The 15,383-nt window shown below is 35.2% G+C and overlaps 1 protein-coding gene across 1 annotated transcript in view; it reads left to right on the forward strand.

Annotated features, from left to right (window-relative positions):
* Positions 1-6,052: 6,052 nt before the first annotated feature.
* The window catches only part of LOC114462498 (mucin-2-like), a 28,983-nt gene continuing 19,652 nt past the window's right edge, over positions 6,053-15,383 (forward strand). Inside the window, exons 1-15 of the mRNA XM_028445387.1 lie at positions 6,053-6,111; positions 6,226-6,324; positions 6,413-6,583; positions 6,853-6,969; positions 7,733-7,966; positions 8,081-8,179; positions 8,272-8,442; positions 8,711-8,827; positions 9,584-9,947; positions 12,465-13,243; positions 13,357-13,527; positions 13,817-13,930; positions 14,164-14,571; positions 14,684-14,854; positions 15,144-15,257. Of these exons, the coding sequence (XP_028301188.1) occupies positions 6,300-6,324; positions 6,413-6,583; positions 6,853-6,969; positions 7,733-7,966; positions 8,081-8,179; positions 8,272-8,442; positions 8,711-8,827; positions 9,584-9,947; positions 12,465-13,243; positions 13,357-13,527; positions 13,817-13,930; positions 14,164-14,571; positions 14,684-14,854; positions 15,144-15,257 (3,055 nt within the window). The 5' untranslated portion in view covers positions 6,053-6,111; positions 6,226-6,299. The remainder of the gene's footprint in view (positions 6,112-6,225; positions 6,325-6,412; positions 6,584-6,852; positions 6,970-7,732; positions 7,967-8,080; positions 8,180-8,271; positions 8,443-8,710; positions 8,828-9,583; positions 9,948-12,464; positions 13,244-13,356; positions 13,528-13,816; positions 13,931-14,163; positions 14,572-14,683; positions 14,855-15,143; positions 15,258-15,383) is intronic.

Raw genomic sequence — 15,383 nt, forward strand, 5'->3', positions numbered from 1 at the left:
CCGAGGCACAAAGCCCGCCTTCCATTATCATCAAATGATTAATGTTACTTTCTCAGTGAAAATAAACAGGGTGTGAGAGCATATTAAAATCTTCCTGTACAAAAAACAAGGAGTGCCTGAGGACTCATGCTTTAATAATGGGACTGAATAATTACAGGAGGTGTTTTCAACTGCGCTGCATTTAAGGTGTGAGTTGATGCTTTTATAGTTTAGTTCCAGGGAAAGCTCAGTTCTCACTTATTCAAAATGTTGAAGCTGATCCTCTCTGTGACGGTCCTCTGGACATTCTTCAGTAAAGGTAATTTAACCGATGAATGGTTTAAGTCGGCATCATTTAAACTTAGTAGCCCACTGTATTTCAAACATTTCATATTTATTGAATTTTTAAGTTTTTTGTCCTAATCTCTGGTCTTCAATATATATTGTGTGTCTTGCCTTTACATGGGTTTAAGTCTATGTCTTTACAGTTCAAGTGTAAAGAGTTTTTAATATTCTTTGTATAACTTATTGTTCATTGTGTTTTTCTCTTGTTCTTGACTTTGATTGTGCGGTGACCTTGGGGACCTTGAAAGGCGCCTTAAATAAAATACATTATTATTATTATTTAATGAGTACAGTTTTTTTTTTTTTTTTTGTTTCTGCAAAAGTCTTTTGAGCAAAAGGTTGAATTTCCCTATTAATTAGTGATACAACAAAAATTCGGCCACCAAGACGTCACTGAAACAACGTGGCAAAAACAGGATGCTAATAATGTAATGACGCAAGTAAACACCGCGGCCAGCACGCGCTTGTCTGGATACGTATTTACGATGTGGATGTATTTCAGTGCATCTGAGCACTAAAGCGTCTTCTAAGCAGCGGTTGAGACGGACCGTGGAGTGAAACTTTCTCACATATATTTAGTGGTGAACATTATCATTCTTAATCACCAAATTTTGTTGGTTACTGAGAAAAGTTTAACCTGTGAAAAATGTACGGTTAATATTGCTGCACAAAATTCATTGAACCAAATAAAAAGCCGTACAAATACAAGTTTGTTCGATTGTATTTGTCATTATAAGCTGTCATTACACTTTGTGCAACCTCTTTATTACATTTTGACATTGTGCAGTGGTGACGTAATGGTTAAGTAAGCTGGCTTGTAATCAGAGGGTCACCGGTTTGAATCCCACCTTGGCCATCACTGTGGGATGTTGAGCAAGTCTTTTAACTATAACTGCTTGTGTTGTACGTCACTTCAGCTAAAAGCATCTGCTAAATAAAAATAGAATCTTGTAATACATATCGGCTTTCAATTTCAGTATAATAGAATAAAGTGGAGTTTATTACCATTTGTACAAGTTCAAAATAGGTACAATGGCATTCTTGAGCATGTCCCCCAATCATAAGGGAAACATAAAACCAAGAAGACAGTGCCCTCTTATATAACAGGACATGATTTAAAAAAGATGAGGAAAGTAGAAGTGAAAGGAATGAGCAGAGTAATTGTTACCTGATGCGCTAGTTCAGGAACAGCTTTGTTAAAGAAAAACAAAATGGGCCAGAAAAAATTCCAAAGCTCACCAAGGCTTGAAGTATCTTGGTTGACTGTATTAAACGTGGAGATGGGAAAGAATAAAGAAAAAAAAGGGAATGTACAACATTGTGGGATTTCAGAGAATATGCCAACATTATAATAATTAAACTTACTTGAAATTATGTTTTTCTCATTACAGCTGCAGCACTTGATTGTTTAAGTTGCAATGGTACATGTTCAACTGAAACTACAGTTACATGTTCTACACTAACTATGTGTGTAACTGCCACCATCACAGGTTGGAATAGTTTTTTTTTTTTTTTGTTTTAATCTCCAATGCACAATAAACTTTTTTCTGTAATTAACATAGTCCATCTTTATTTTGTAATTGCAGACACATCAATTGTTTCTTCTGACACAACACGATTCCACAAAGGATGTGCATCATCAGCTCTGTGTCCAATCACAGGCTCTCAAACATATGAACTTAACTTGGGTCGTTCAGGTGCACTGATATCTGCTGAGTGCTGTGACACTGATGGGTGTAACAATAATACCTTACCTGGTAAGTACACGCTTCCATTTCTTAATAAATATTTAAATGTTTTAAGAAGCCTTTACAACATTCAGCTTGTGTATTATAATAATAGCCTTGGTTTCAACTTCATTATAATGAAATTCTTTAAGTGTTGTTTTTATTGTGCAATCCACTTAATAAAGAACTTAAAAAACTAAAGGATGTAAAAAAAAAAAAAAAAAATCCAATATTGACTTTAGAAGTTAAACTATGTACCTTTATATGTACTTGTTTGTTTACATAAATACTTATTGTTTCAGCTCATACTCAGTCACAGACTCCAAGCGGTCTCCAGTGTTTCTTCTGTGTATCAAACACCAGATGTGATGTTTCAACCTCGTGTAAGGGAGACGAGACCCTGTGTATTCAAGGAACATGTGAGTCATGTGATAATTGTAAAGACTTAAAGAAAGTTAATGTAAATTCACATATGCTCAATCAGTAACATCATTTAACACATGCTTTCTAAAGGATATAAAAGCACACATTATGATTGACAAATTGGGTAAAACACAATAATGATGTAAAAATGAAGGACAGTATTTTTTAGGAGTTTCAGCTTATATAACTTTTTATATAATAAATCAATAAACTGGACATTTTGGGTAAGCTTTAAAAGATATAGTGATATTAATAAATTTGTGTAAAAAAGTTTTTTTTTTTCTAAATGCTAGAGGGTTATTATGAATACATTTAGAAAATTGTAATGTACTCAGAAAATAATTACTAAGTAAATGTTATATACAATGTCTTTGCTTGACTACAAAATGGCCAAAATAATTTTTCAAACAAAAAACTATTCATTCTCTGACTTCATTTCACAAAAAATCCCACAATAAAATAATTGCTTTGTGAATTTTACCAACAGTATTTACTGTGTTTTATTGGATTCACATCAAACCAGTGAAGTGTCCTACTGCTTGTTGAATAACAATGACATACAAGATGTTTGAAAAATCAACATTTTTTTAGGCAATCTCTTGAAATAGGTTCTTTACAAATACCATCAGAGGAGAATCATTGTTAATAATCCATATTTTAATCCACAGTGAACAATGAAGCTTATGGCTGTGTATCACAAAGTGTGTGTACTGCAAGTAGAAGGCTGGGAGAACTACCATTATTACCAGAGTTAGGAACCTTCAGCTCTGGACCAAACTGTTGTAATACAGAAAACTGTAATGATGGAACTACAACTACCACACCTCCTACTACAACTACCACACCTCCTACTACAACTACCACACCTCCTACTACAACTACCACACCTCCTACTACAACTACCACACCTCCTACTACAACTACCACACCTCCAATTACAACTACCACACCTCCAACTACAACTACCACACCTCTAACTACAACTACCACACCTCCAACTACAACTACCACACCTCCAACTACAACTACCACACCTCCAACCACAACTACCACACCTCCAACCACAACTACCACACCTCCAACTACAACTACCACACCTCCAACCACAACTACCACCTCTCCTACTACAACACGTGAGTTTAGTTTCTCGTGTACACTTTATATTATATTTATTTGTCAATGTTTGCTTTATCTTAAGAGTCTGATGTTTAAAATATAATTTAATGTTGTTGTATGATTTTATCTTCACTACAGCTGGAGGACTTAAATGTCTAAGTTGCACTGGTTCATGTTCAACTGAAACTACAGTTACATGTTCTACAGAAACTATGTGTGTAACTGCCACCATCACAGGTTGTAATAGTTTTATCTCCAATGCATAACGTATTGAATACAAGATAAACTCTTTTTAATTAACATAGTCCATCTTTATTTTGTAATTGCAGACACAGCACTTGGTTCATCTGACACAACACGATTCTACAAAGGATGTGCATCATCAGCTCTGTGTCCAATCACAGGCTCTCAAACATATGAACTTAACTTGGGTCTTTCAGGTGCACTGATATCTGCTGAGTGCTGTGACACTGATGGGTGTAACAATAATACCTTACCTGGTAAGTACACGTTTCCATTTCTTAATAAATATTTAAATGTTTTAGGAAGCCTTTACAACATTCAGCTTGTGTATTATAATAATAGCCTTGGTTTCAACTTCATTATAATGAAATTCTTTAAGTGTTGTTTTTACTGTGTGATAGACTTAATAAAAAACTTAAAAAACTAAGGGATGTTAAACAAATCCAATATTACTAAAACTATGTATATCTTTATATGTACTTCTGTGTTTTATTTAAATACTTATTCCTTATTGTTTCAGCTCATACTCAGTCACAGACTCCAAACAGTCTCCAGTGTTTCTTCTGTGCATCACCCACCAGATGTGATGTTTCAACCCCGTGTACGGGAGACGAGACCCTGTGTATTCAAGGAACATGTGAGTCATGTGATAATTGTTAATCAGTTTTCCTTTTTTTAATTATTGCATTTATTTTCATTTTTACTTTAGCTTTATTAGAATATTTAAAAATATATATAAATTAAAAAGTTAATGTAAATTAAAATATGCTCAATCAGTTAAAAAATTACTATAAGCTTTCTAAAGGGAATAAAAGCACACATAAATATTGAGAAAATCAACAACACAGTAATTCTCTAAAAAATGAGGCCAGTATTTTTTAGGAGCTGCAGATGATATAACCTTTTATGACATAAATCAGTTAATGAATATTTTAAGGAGGCTTTTAAAAAAAAATAAAAAAATATATTAATAAATTTGCTAACACCTTTGGCCAAAAGGTTTAGCCTGAAAATGCTTGAGGGCAATTTTTAATAGTGCTTAGAAAATTGTTATATACTTAAAAAAATACATGAAAACTGTTATTAAGGAAATGTATTGTTTATTGTCTTCACTGAAAAATGCTCATAATAATAATTCTAATAATCGGACTTTCTTCCAAAATAATAATAAAAAAAAAAAAACCTAAACAATAAAAAAAAAAATGCTTTGCAAAATTTAACAAAAATATTTGTCTTTTATTGACAGGTTGACTTAGCAATGACATACAAGAGCTAAAATGTAGCCATAAAATGTTTTAAAAATCAACAATTTTTTTAGACATTCTCTTGAGTTATATTATTTAGAAATACCATCAAAAGAAAATCAGTGTTTAATAATCTATATTTTAATCCACAGTGAACAATGAAGCTTATGGCTGTGTATCACAAAGTGTGTGTACTGCAAGTAGAAGGCTGGGAGAAATACCATTATTACCAGAGTTAGGAACCTTCAGCTCTGGACCAAACTGTTGTGATACAAATAACTGTAATGATGGAACTACAACTACCACACCTCCAACTACAACTACCACACCTCCAACTACAACTACCACACCTCCAACCACAACTACCACACCTCCAACTACAACTACCACACCTCCAACTACAACTACCACACCTCCAACTACAACTACCACACCTCCAACTACAACGACCACACCTCCAACTACAACTACCACACCTCCAACTACAACTACCACACCTCCTACTACAACTACCACACCTCCAACTACAACTACCACACCTCCAACTACAACTACCACACCTCCTACTACAACTACCACACCTCCAACTACAACTACCACACCTCCTACTACAACTACCACACCTCCAACTACAACTACCACACCTCCAACAACTACCACACCTCCAACCACAACTACCACACCTCCAACCACAACTACCACACCTCCAACGACAACTACCACACCTCCTACTACAACTACCACACCTCCTACTACAACTACCACACCTCCAACTACAACTACCACACCTCCAACTACAACTACCACACCTCCTACGACAACTACCACACCTCCAACTACAACTACCACACCTCCAACCACAACTACCACACCTCCAACCACAACTACCACACCTCCTACGACAACTACCACACCTCCTACTACAACTACCACACCTCCTACTACAACTACCACACCTCCAACCACAACTACCACACCTCCAACTACAACTACCACACCTCCAACTACAACTACCACACCTCCAACTACAACATGTGAGTTTAGTTTATCATATGTGTATCTTTAAAATTTTTATCTTTGCTTTCTCTTCAAAGTTTGATGTTTAAAATATGCATTATTATTGTTGTATGATTTTATCTTCACTACAGCTGGAGGACTTAAATGTCTAAGTTGCACTGGTTCATGTTCAACTGAAACTACAGTTACATGTTCTACAGAAACTATGTGTGTAACTGCCACCATCACAGGTTGGAATAGTTTTTTTTTTTTAATCTCCAATGCATAATAAACTTTTTTCTGTAATTAACATAGTCCATCTTTATTTTGTAATTGCAGACACAGCACCTGGTTCATCTGACCCTCCACGATTCTACAAAGCGTGTGCATCATCAGCTCTGTGTCCAATCACAGGCTCTCAAACATATGAACTTAACTTGGGTGTTTCAGGTGCACTGATATCTGCTGAGTGCTGTGACACTGATGGGTGTAACAATAATACCTTACCTGGTAAATACACGTTTCCATTTCTTAATAAATATTTAAATGTTTTAGGAAGCCTTTACAACATTCAGCTTGTGTATTATAATAATAGCCTTGGTTTCAACTTCATTATAATGAAATTCTTTAAGTGTTGTTTTTACTGTGTGATAGACTTGATAAAGAACTTAAAAAACTACTGAATGTAAACAAATCCAATATTGACTTTAGAAGTTAAACTATGTACCTTTACATGTACTTGTGTGTTTTACATAAATACTTATTACTTATTGTTTCAGCTCATACTCAGTCACAGACTCCAAACGGTCTCCAGTGTTTCTTCTGTGCATCACCCACCAGATGTGATGTTTCAACCCCGTGTACGGGAGACGAGACCCTGTGTATTCAAGGAACATGTGAGTCATGTGATAATTGTTAATCAGTTTTCCTTTGTTAATTATTGCATTTATTTTCATTTTTACTTTAACTTTATTAGAATATTTAAAAATATATATAAATTAATAAGTTAATGTAAATTAACAAATACTCAATCAGTTAAAAAATTACTATAAGCTTTCTAAAGGGAATAAAAGCACACATAAATATTGAGAAAATCAACAACACAGTAATTCTCTCAAAAATGAGGCCAGTATTTTTTAGGAGCTGCAGATGATATAACCTTTTATGACATAAATCAGTTAATGAATAATTTAGGGAGGTTTAAAAATATAGAGTAATATTATTAAATTTGCTAACACTTTTGGCCAAAAGGTTTAGCCTGAAAATGCTTGAGGGTTTTTTTTAATAGTGTTTAAAAAAATGTTATATACTTCGAAAAATACATGAAAACTGTTATTAAGGAAATGTATTGTTTATTGTCTTCACTGAAAAATGCACAAACTACTTTTTAAATAGAAAAACTTTTGTTACTCGGACTTTCTTCCCCAAAAAAAAAAAAAACCCTAAACAATAAAAAAAAAAAAATGCTTTGCAAAATTTAACAAAAATATTTACTGTTTTTTATTGACAGGTTGACTTAGCAATGACATACAAGAGCTAAAATGTAGCCACGAAATGTTTGAAAAATCAACAATTTTATTAGACATTCTCTTAAGTTATATTATTTACAAATACCATCAAAAGATAATCATTGTTATTAATCTATATTTTAATCCACAGTGAACAATGAACCTTATGGCTGTGCATCACCAAGTGTGTGTACTGCAAGTAGAAGGCTGGGAGAAATACCATTATTACCAGAGTTAGGAACCTTCAGCTCTGGACCAACCTGTTGTGATACAGAAAACTGTAATGATGGAACTACAACTACCACACCTCCAACTACAACTACCACACCTCCTACTACAACTACCACACCTCCAACTACAACTACCACACCTCTAACTACAACATGTGAGTTTAGTTTATCATATGTGTATCTTTAAAATTTTTGTCTTTGCTTTCTCTTCAAAGTTTGATGTTTAAAATATGCATTATTATTGTTGTATGATTTTATCTTCACTACAGCTGGAGGACTTAAATGTCTAAGTTGCACTGGTTCATGTTCAACTGAAACTACAGTTACATGTTCTACAGAAACTATGTGTGTAACTGCCACCATCACAGGTTGTAATAGTTTTATCTCCAATGCATAACGTATTGAATACAAGATAAACTCTTTTTAATTAACATAGTCCATCTTTATTTTGTAATTGCAGACACAGCACCTGGTTCTTCTGACCCTCCACGATTCTACAAAGGATGTGCATCATCAGATCTGTGTCCAATCACAGGCTCTCAAACATATGAACTTAACTTGGGTCGTTCAGGTGCACTGATATCTGCTGAGTGCTGTGACACTGATGGGTGTAACAATAATACCTTACCTGGTAAATACACGTTTCCATTTCTTAATAAATATTTAAATGTTTTAAGAAGCCTTTACAACATTCAGCTTGTGTATTATAATAATAGCCTTGGTTTCAACTTCATTATAATGAAATCTTTAAGTGTTGTTTTTACTGTGTGATAGACTTAATAAAGAACTTAAAAAACTACTGAATGTAAACAAATCTAATATTGACTTTAGAAGTTAAACTATGTACCTTTACATGTACTTGTGTGTTTTACATAAATACTTATTACTTATTGTTTCAGCTCATACTCAGTCACAGACTCAAAACGGTCTCCAGTGTTTCTTCTGTGCATCACCCACCAGATGTGATGTTTCAATCCCGTGTACGGGAGACGAGACCCTGTGTATTCAAGGAACATGTGAGTCATATGACAATTGTTAATCAGTTTTCCTTTGTTAATTATTGCATTTATTTTCATTTTACTTTAGCTTTATTAGAATATTTAAAAATATATATAAATTAATAAGTTGATGTAAATTAACAAATACTCAATCAGTTAAAAAAAATTACTATAAGCTTTCTAAAGGGAATAAAAGCACACATAAATATTGAGAAAATCAACAACACAGTAATTCTCTAAAAAATGAGGCCAGTATTTTTTAGGAGCTGCAGATGATATAACCTTTTATGACATAAATCAGTTAATGAACATTTTAGGGAGGTTTAAAAATATAGAGTAATATTAATAATTTTGCTTACACTTTTGGCCAAAAGGTTTAGCCTGAAAATGCTTGAGGGTTATTTTTAATAGTGTTTAAAAAAATTTTATATACTTCGAAAAATACAGGAAAACTGTTATTAAGGAAATGTATTGTTTATTGTCTTCACTGAAAAATGCACAAATTACTTTTTTAAAAAGATAAACAGACTTCCTTCCACAAAAAAAAAAAAAAAAACCTAAACAATAAAAAAAAAAAAATGCTTTGCAAAATTTAACAAAAATATTTACTGTCTTTTATTGACAGGTTGACTTAGCAATGACATACAAGAGCTAAAATGTAGCCATAAAATATTTGACAAACCAACAATTTTATTAGACATTCTCTTGAGTTATATTATTTACAAATACCATCAAAAGATAATCATTGTTATTAATCCATATTTTAATCCACAGTGAACAATGAAGCTTATGGCTGTGTATCACCAAGTGTGTGTACTGCAAGTAGAAGGCTGGGAGAAATACCATTATTACCAGAGTTAGGAACCTTCAGCTCTGGACCAAACTGTTGTGATACAAATAACTGTAATGATGGAACTACAACTACCACACCTCCTACTACAACTACCACACCTCCAACTACAACTACCACACCTCCTACTACAACTACCACACCTCCAACTACAACTACCACACCTCCTACTACAACTACCACACCTCCTACTACAACTACCACACCTCCTACTACAACTACCACACCTCCTACTACAACTACCACACCTCCAACTACAACTACCACACCTACTATTACAACTACCACATGTGAGTTTAGTTAATTCTATGTGTACATTTTATAATGTTTGTTAAATTTTTATCTTTGCTTTATCTTCAAAGTTTGATGTTTAAAATATGCATTAATAGTGTTAAATTATTTTTATCTTCACTACAGCTGGAGGACTTAAATGTCTAAGTTGCAATGGTACATGTTCAACTGAAACTACAGTTACATGTTCTACAGAAACTATGTGTGTAACTGCCACCATCACAGGTTGTAATAGTTTTTTATATTTATAATTATATATATATATATATCCAATACAAAATGTCTTGAATACAAGATAAACTTTCTGTAATAAACATAACAAACATAGCCAATGCATAATAAACTTTTTTCTGTAATAAACATAACCAATCTTTATTTTGTAATTGCAGACACAGCATTTGGTTCATCTGACCCTCCACGATTCTACAAAGGATGTGCATCATCAGCTCTGTGTCCAATCACAGGCTCTCAAACATATGAACTTAACTTGGGTCGTTCAGGTGCACTGATATCTGCTGAGTGCTGTGACACTGATGGGTGTAACAATAATACCTTACCTGGTAAATACACGTTTCCATTTCTTAATAAGTATTTAAATGTTTTAGGAAGCCTTTACAACATTCAGCTTGTGTATTATAATAATAGCCTTTGTTTCAACTTAATTATGGTGAAAAGCATTGTTTTTACTGTGCAATCTATTTAATAAAGAACCTAAAAAACTAAAGAATGTTAAACAAATTCAATATTAGTAAAACGATGTGTACCTTTAATGTACTCGTGTGTTTTACTTAAATACTTATTCTTTTTCATTTCAGCTCATACTCAGTCACAGACTTTAAACGGTCTCCAGTGTTTCTTCTGTGTATCAAACACCAGATGTGATGTTTCAACCTTTTGTACGGGAGACGAGACCCTGTGTATTCAAGGAACATGTGAGTCATGTGATAATTGTTAGTTGGCTTTTCTTTGTTCATTACTAGAGTATTAATTTTCATTTTCATTTTGCTTTTTTGGAAAATTAAAAATATATGTTATTAAGTTAGTGTAAATTAAGCAGGGCTCAAGACTGCGACCAAAATGGTCGCATCTGTGAGTATATTTTCAGTGCGTGTGAGTGAAAATTTCATCTGGTTGCATCCGTGCGAGTGCGACCTCATTTTGGACGGAGTGGCTGAACGCTTCGTCACGTATAGAATGCACTTCTCTCTCACGCACGCACACTGCGGGTGAGAAGACAATGCACACTCATGCAACTTGGCTGTGAGTATAAACGCCAACGCGCTCTTTTGGAGTGCGCTCGGCCCGCGAACAGAGCCACACATAACGAGCCAATCACTGAGTTCACACTCACATTGAGAGCAGCAGTAAAAATAAAGAACGTGCTGAGCTCAGCAATAAAGCGTGTACGCTCATCAGAATCATCATGGAGGGACCAAAACTGATGGCCTATGATACCAGGCCAGATTTTCAGCTGTGGTTCTCTCAGAACAGGGGTCTGCAATATGTGGCTCTGGGTCCTATTGTGGCCCTTTGACTCTTATGCAATGGCTCTCTATAGCTTTAAAAAAAACTATTGAAATAGTTATTTTCTTACAGAGGCTATTAATGATTAATGACAAATACAATCAAGATATAACAATTTGTTAACCTAAAATAAATCACGTTGTGCAATGACTCAGCACATTCCTACTTCACCTCCTGCAACATCTACAGATCATCAACTTTCCTCCACCTGTGACTAACCCTAAGTTTTAAATCCCTGGTGAGAAACTAAACCAACAAAAACACTATTCTGGAAGAAAATAGAGATTTTAATTGTGTGGGAACAGATTCATTTAACCACCAATGTACAGGTTAAATATGTATGTTTTATGTGTGGCCAAAAGAGTAAAAAATATTATTTATCTGACTTCATTCCATCAAAACCAGTGAATTATGCTCCTACTGGTTGACTTAACAATGACATACAAGAACTTTAAGAGTAACTGAACCCCTGCTTTCTGCTGAGCTGCCACTAGGAGGGAAATGTGAAAAAAAAAATGTCTGTGCACAGAGAAACAAAGTAATACACACAATGATGTGTCTGTACATACACACATGGCAAGTTTATAAGCTGAACATACAACTACAAGCACACAATCACGGCGTGAAGCGCTCACACAGCAAAGATCTTGATCTTCCATCACCTTGCGCACATAGCGATAAAACTGACACACGTCCGCGCTCACACAGAGACAGAAAAGAACACACACATAGCATAGATGTGTCTGTAAATACACACATAGCTTTTTTTTTTTAAGTATTGTTTTTTTCTTTACAAAAGCCCTTTGAGGAAAATCAGTGTTAATAATCCATATTTTAATCCACAGTGAAAGATGAAGCTTATGGCTGTGTATCACCAAGTGTGTGTACTGCAAGTAGAAGGCTGGGAGAAATACCATTATTACCAGAGTTAGGAACCTTCAGCTCTGGACCAAACTGTTGTAATACAAATGAATGTAATGATGGAACTACAACTACCACACCTCCTACTACAACTACCACACCTCCAACTACAACTACCACACCTCCCACTACAACTACCACACCTCCAACTACAACTACCACACCTCCAACTACAACTACCACACCTCCAACTACAACTACCACACCTCCAACTACAACTACCACACCTCCAACTACAACGACCACACCACCAACCACAACGACCACACCTCCAACTACAACTACCACCTCTCCTACTACAACTACCACACCTCCAACTACAACTACCACACCTCCAACTACAACTACCACACCTCCAACTACAACTACCACACCTCCAACTACAACTACCACACCTCCAACTACAACTACCACACCTCCAACTACAACTACCACACCTCCTACTACAACTACCACACCTCCAACTACAACTACCACACCTCCAACTACAACTACCACACCTCCAACTACAACTACCACACCACCAACCACAACTACCATGCCTCCAACCACGACTAACACACCTTTAACCACAACAACCACGCCTCCAACCACAACTTCCACACCTCCAACCACGACTACCACACCACCAGCTACGACTACAACTGCACCTCCATCCACAACAACCAGACCATTCACAACTACAACTACCACACCTCCAACTACCCTGCCTCCATTCACAACTACCACCGCTCAGCCAACTACAGTAACTGGAGGTCTGCGGTGTCAAAGTTGCACTGGTTCATGTATAACTGAAGATACAGTGACATGTCCTGCAGACACTATGTGTGTTACAGCAACAATCCTTGGTACTATTTACTTTTTTTTATTTAAATCAATAACATTTCTATTTAAAATGTGCTTTCTCTATGATGAACTGCCTTAAGGTAACATGAGCAATCTTTTTTTTTTTAAACAAAAGAAACCAAACCTGGTTCACCTGGAACAACACGCATCTACAAAGCATGTGCATCGTCAACTCTGTGTCCAAACACTGGCCTTCAGGATTATGAACTTGACTTGGGTATTTCAAGTACACTGATATCTGCTGAGTGCTGTGATACTGATGAGTGCAACAATAATACATTGCCTGGTAAGTAGATGATTTATTCAAATTGTATGCACCCATTGAACGATATAAGCTTCTTTGTAATATTAGGATAATGGTTTACATCTAGCGCTTTGGTCATGATCATTGGTTGTTAATATTAAAGCATTTACTGTTATTTAGAATGTGGATTATGCTCTTAAAAAAATATGAATTAGATTAAGTCTGTGCTTTTGAGATTTCCAATCATGAACTCAACTGCTCTTGACTTTGTAGAAGCAGTTTATCACCATAGTAATCAAATTAGTCAAACAACTCTCATTTTACGTTGCAGTACTGACTCGGTCAGAGAACCTCAATGGTCTCCACTGTTTCTTCTGTGTCAATGGTCGATGTGACCTCTCATTTGACTGCCAAGGAAACGAAACCTTGTGTATTCAAGGCACATGTGAGTAAAACAACTTGTTGATCAACATTATTTTTAAACCTTTATTACAGCTTTTTCCCCCTTATTTTGAAAGATATTTTGAGTTGACCAAAGATTTCCTTTTTGGTTTATAAACTAATAAAGCCATAAAAGGTTTGGTGACACATTACACAACTAAAAAAATGGATGGAAAAGCAACACAAGTGTTCAATAAAACTTTTCACATTGTTACTAAAATTCCTTTTAATTCACAGTGACTAATGAAGCTTATGGCTGTGCATCACCAAGTGTGTGTACTGCAAGTAGAAGGCTGGGAGAAATACCATTATTACCAGAGTTAGGAACCTTCAGCTCTGGGCCAAACTGTTGTAATACAGATGAATGTAATGATGGAACTACAACTACAGCCCTTCCTACTACAACACCAACTACCACTTCCACAACTACCACATCTCCAACTACAACACCTCCATTCACAACAACAACACCACTAACTACAACTACCACACCTCCAACTACCCCGCCTCCATTCACAACTACCACCGCTCTGCCAACTACAGTAACTGGAGGTCTGCGGTGTCAAAGTTGCACTGGTTCATGTATAACTGAAGATACAGTGACATGTCCTGCAGACACTATGTGTGTTACAGCAACAATCCTTGGTACTATTTACTTTTTTTATTTAAATCAATAACATTTCTATTTAAAATGTGCTTTCTCTATGATGAACTGCCTTAAGGTAACATGAGCAATCTTTTTTTTTTTAAACAAAAGAAACCAAACCTGGTTCACCTGGAACAACACGCATCTACAAAGCATGTGCATCGTCAACTCTGTGTCCAAACACTGGCCTTCAGGATTATGAACTTGACTTGGGTATTTCAGGTGCACTGATATCTGCTGAGTGCTGTGATACTGATGAGTGCAACAATAATACATTGCCTGGTAAGTAGATGATTTATTCAATTTGTATGCACCCATTGAACGATATAAGCTTCTTTATAATATTAGGATAATGGTTTACATCTAGCGCTTTGGTCATGATCATTGGTTGTTCATATTAAAGCATTTACTGTTATTTAGAATGTGGATTATGCTCTTAAAAAAATATGAATTAAATTAAGTCTGTGCTTTTGAGATTTTCAATCATGAACTCAGCTGCTTTTGACTTTGTAGAAGCAGTTTATCACCATAGTAATCATATTAGTCAAACAACTCTCATTTTACGTTGCAGTACTGACTCGGTCAGAGAACCTCAATGGTCTCCACTGTTTCTTCTGTCTCAATGGTCGATGTGACCTCTCATTTGACTGCCAAGGAAACGAAACCTTGTGTATTCAAGGCACATGTGAGTAAAACAACTTGTTGATCAACATTATTTTTAAACCTTTATTACAGCTTTTTCCCCTTTATTTAGAAAGATATTTTGAGTTGACCAAAGATTTCCTTTTTGGTTTATAAACTAATAAAGCCA

This window comes from Gouania willdenowi, chromosome 4 (assembly GCF_900634775.1).
Source record: "Gouania willdenowi chromosome 4, fGouWil2.1, whole genome shotgun sequence".
Lineage (NCBI taxonomy): Eukaryota > Metazoa > Chordata > Actinopteri > Blenniiformes > Gobiesocidae > Gouania > Gouania willdenowi.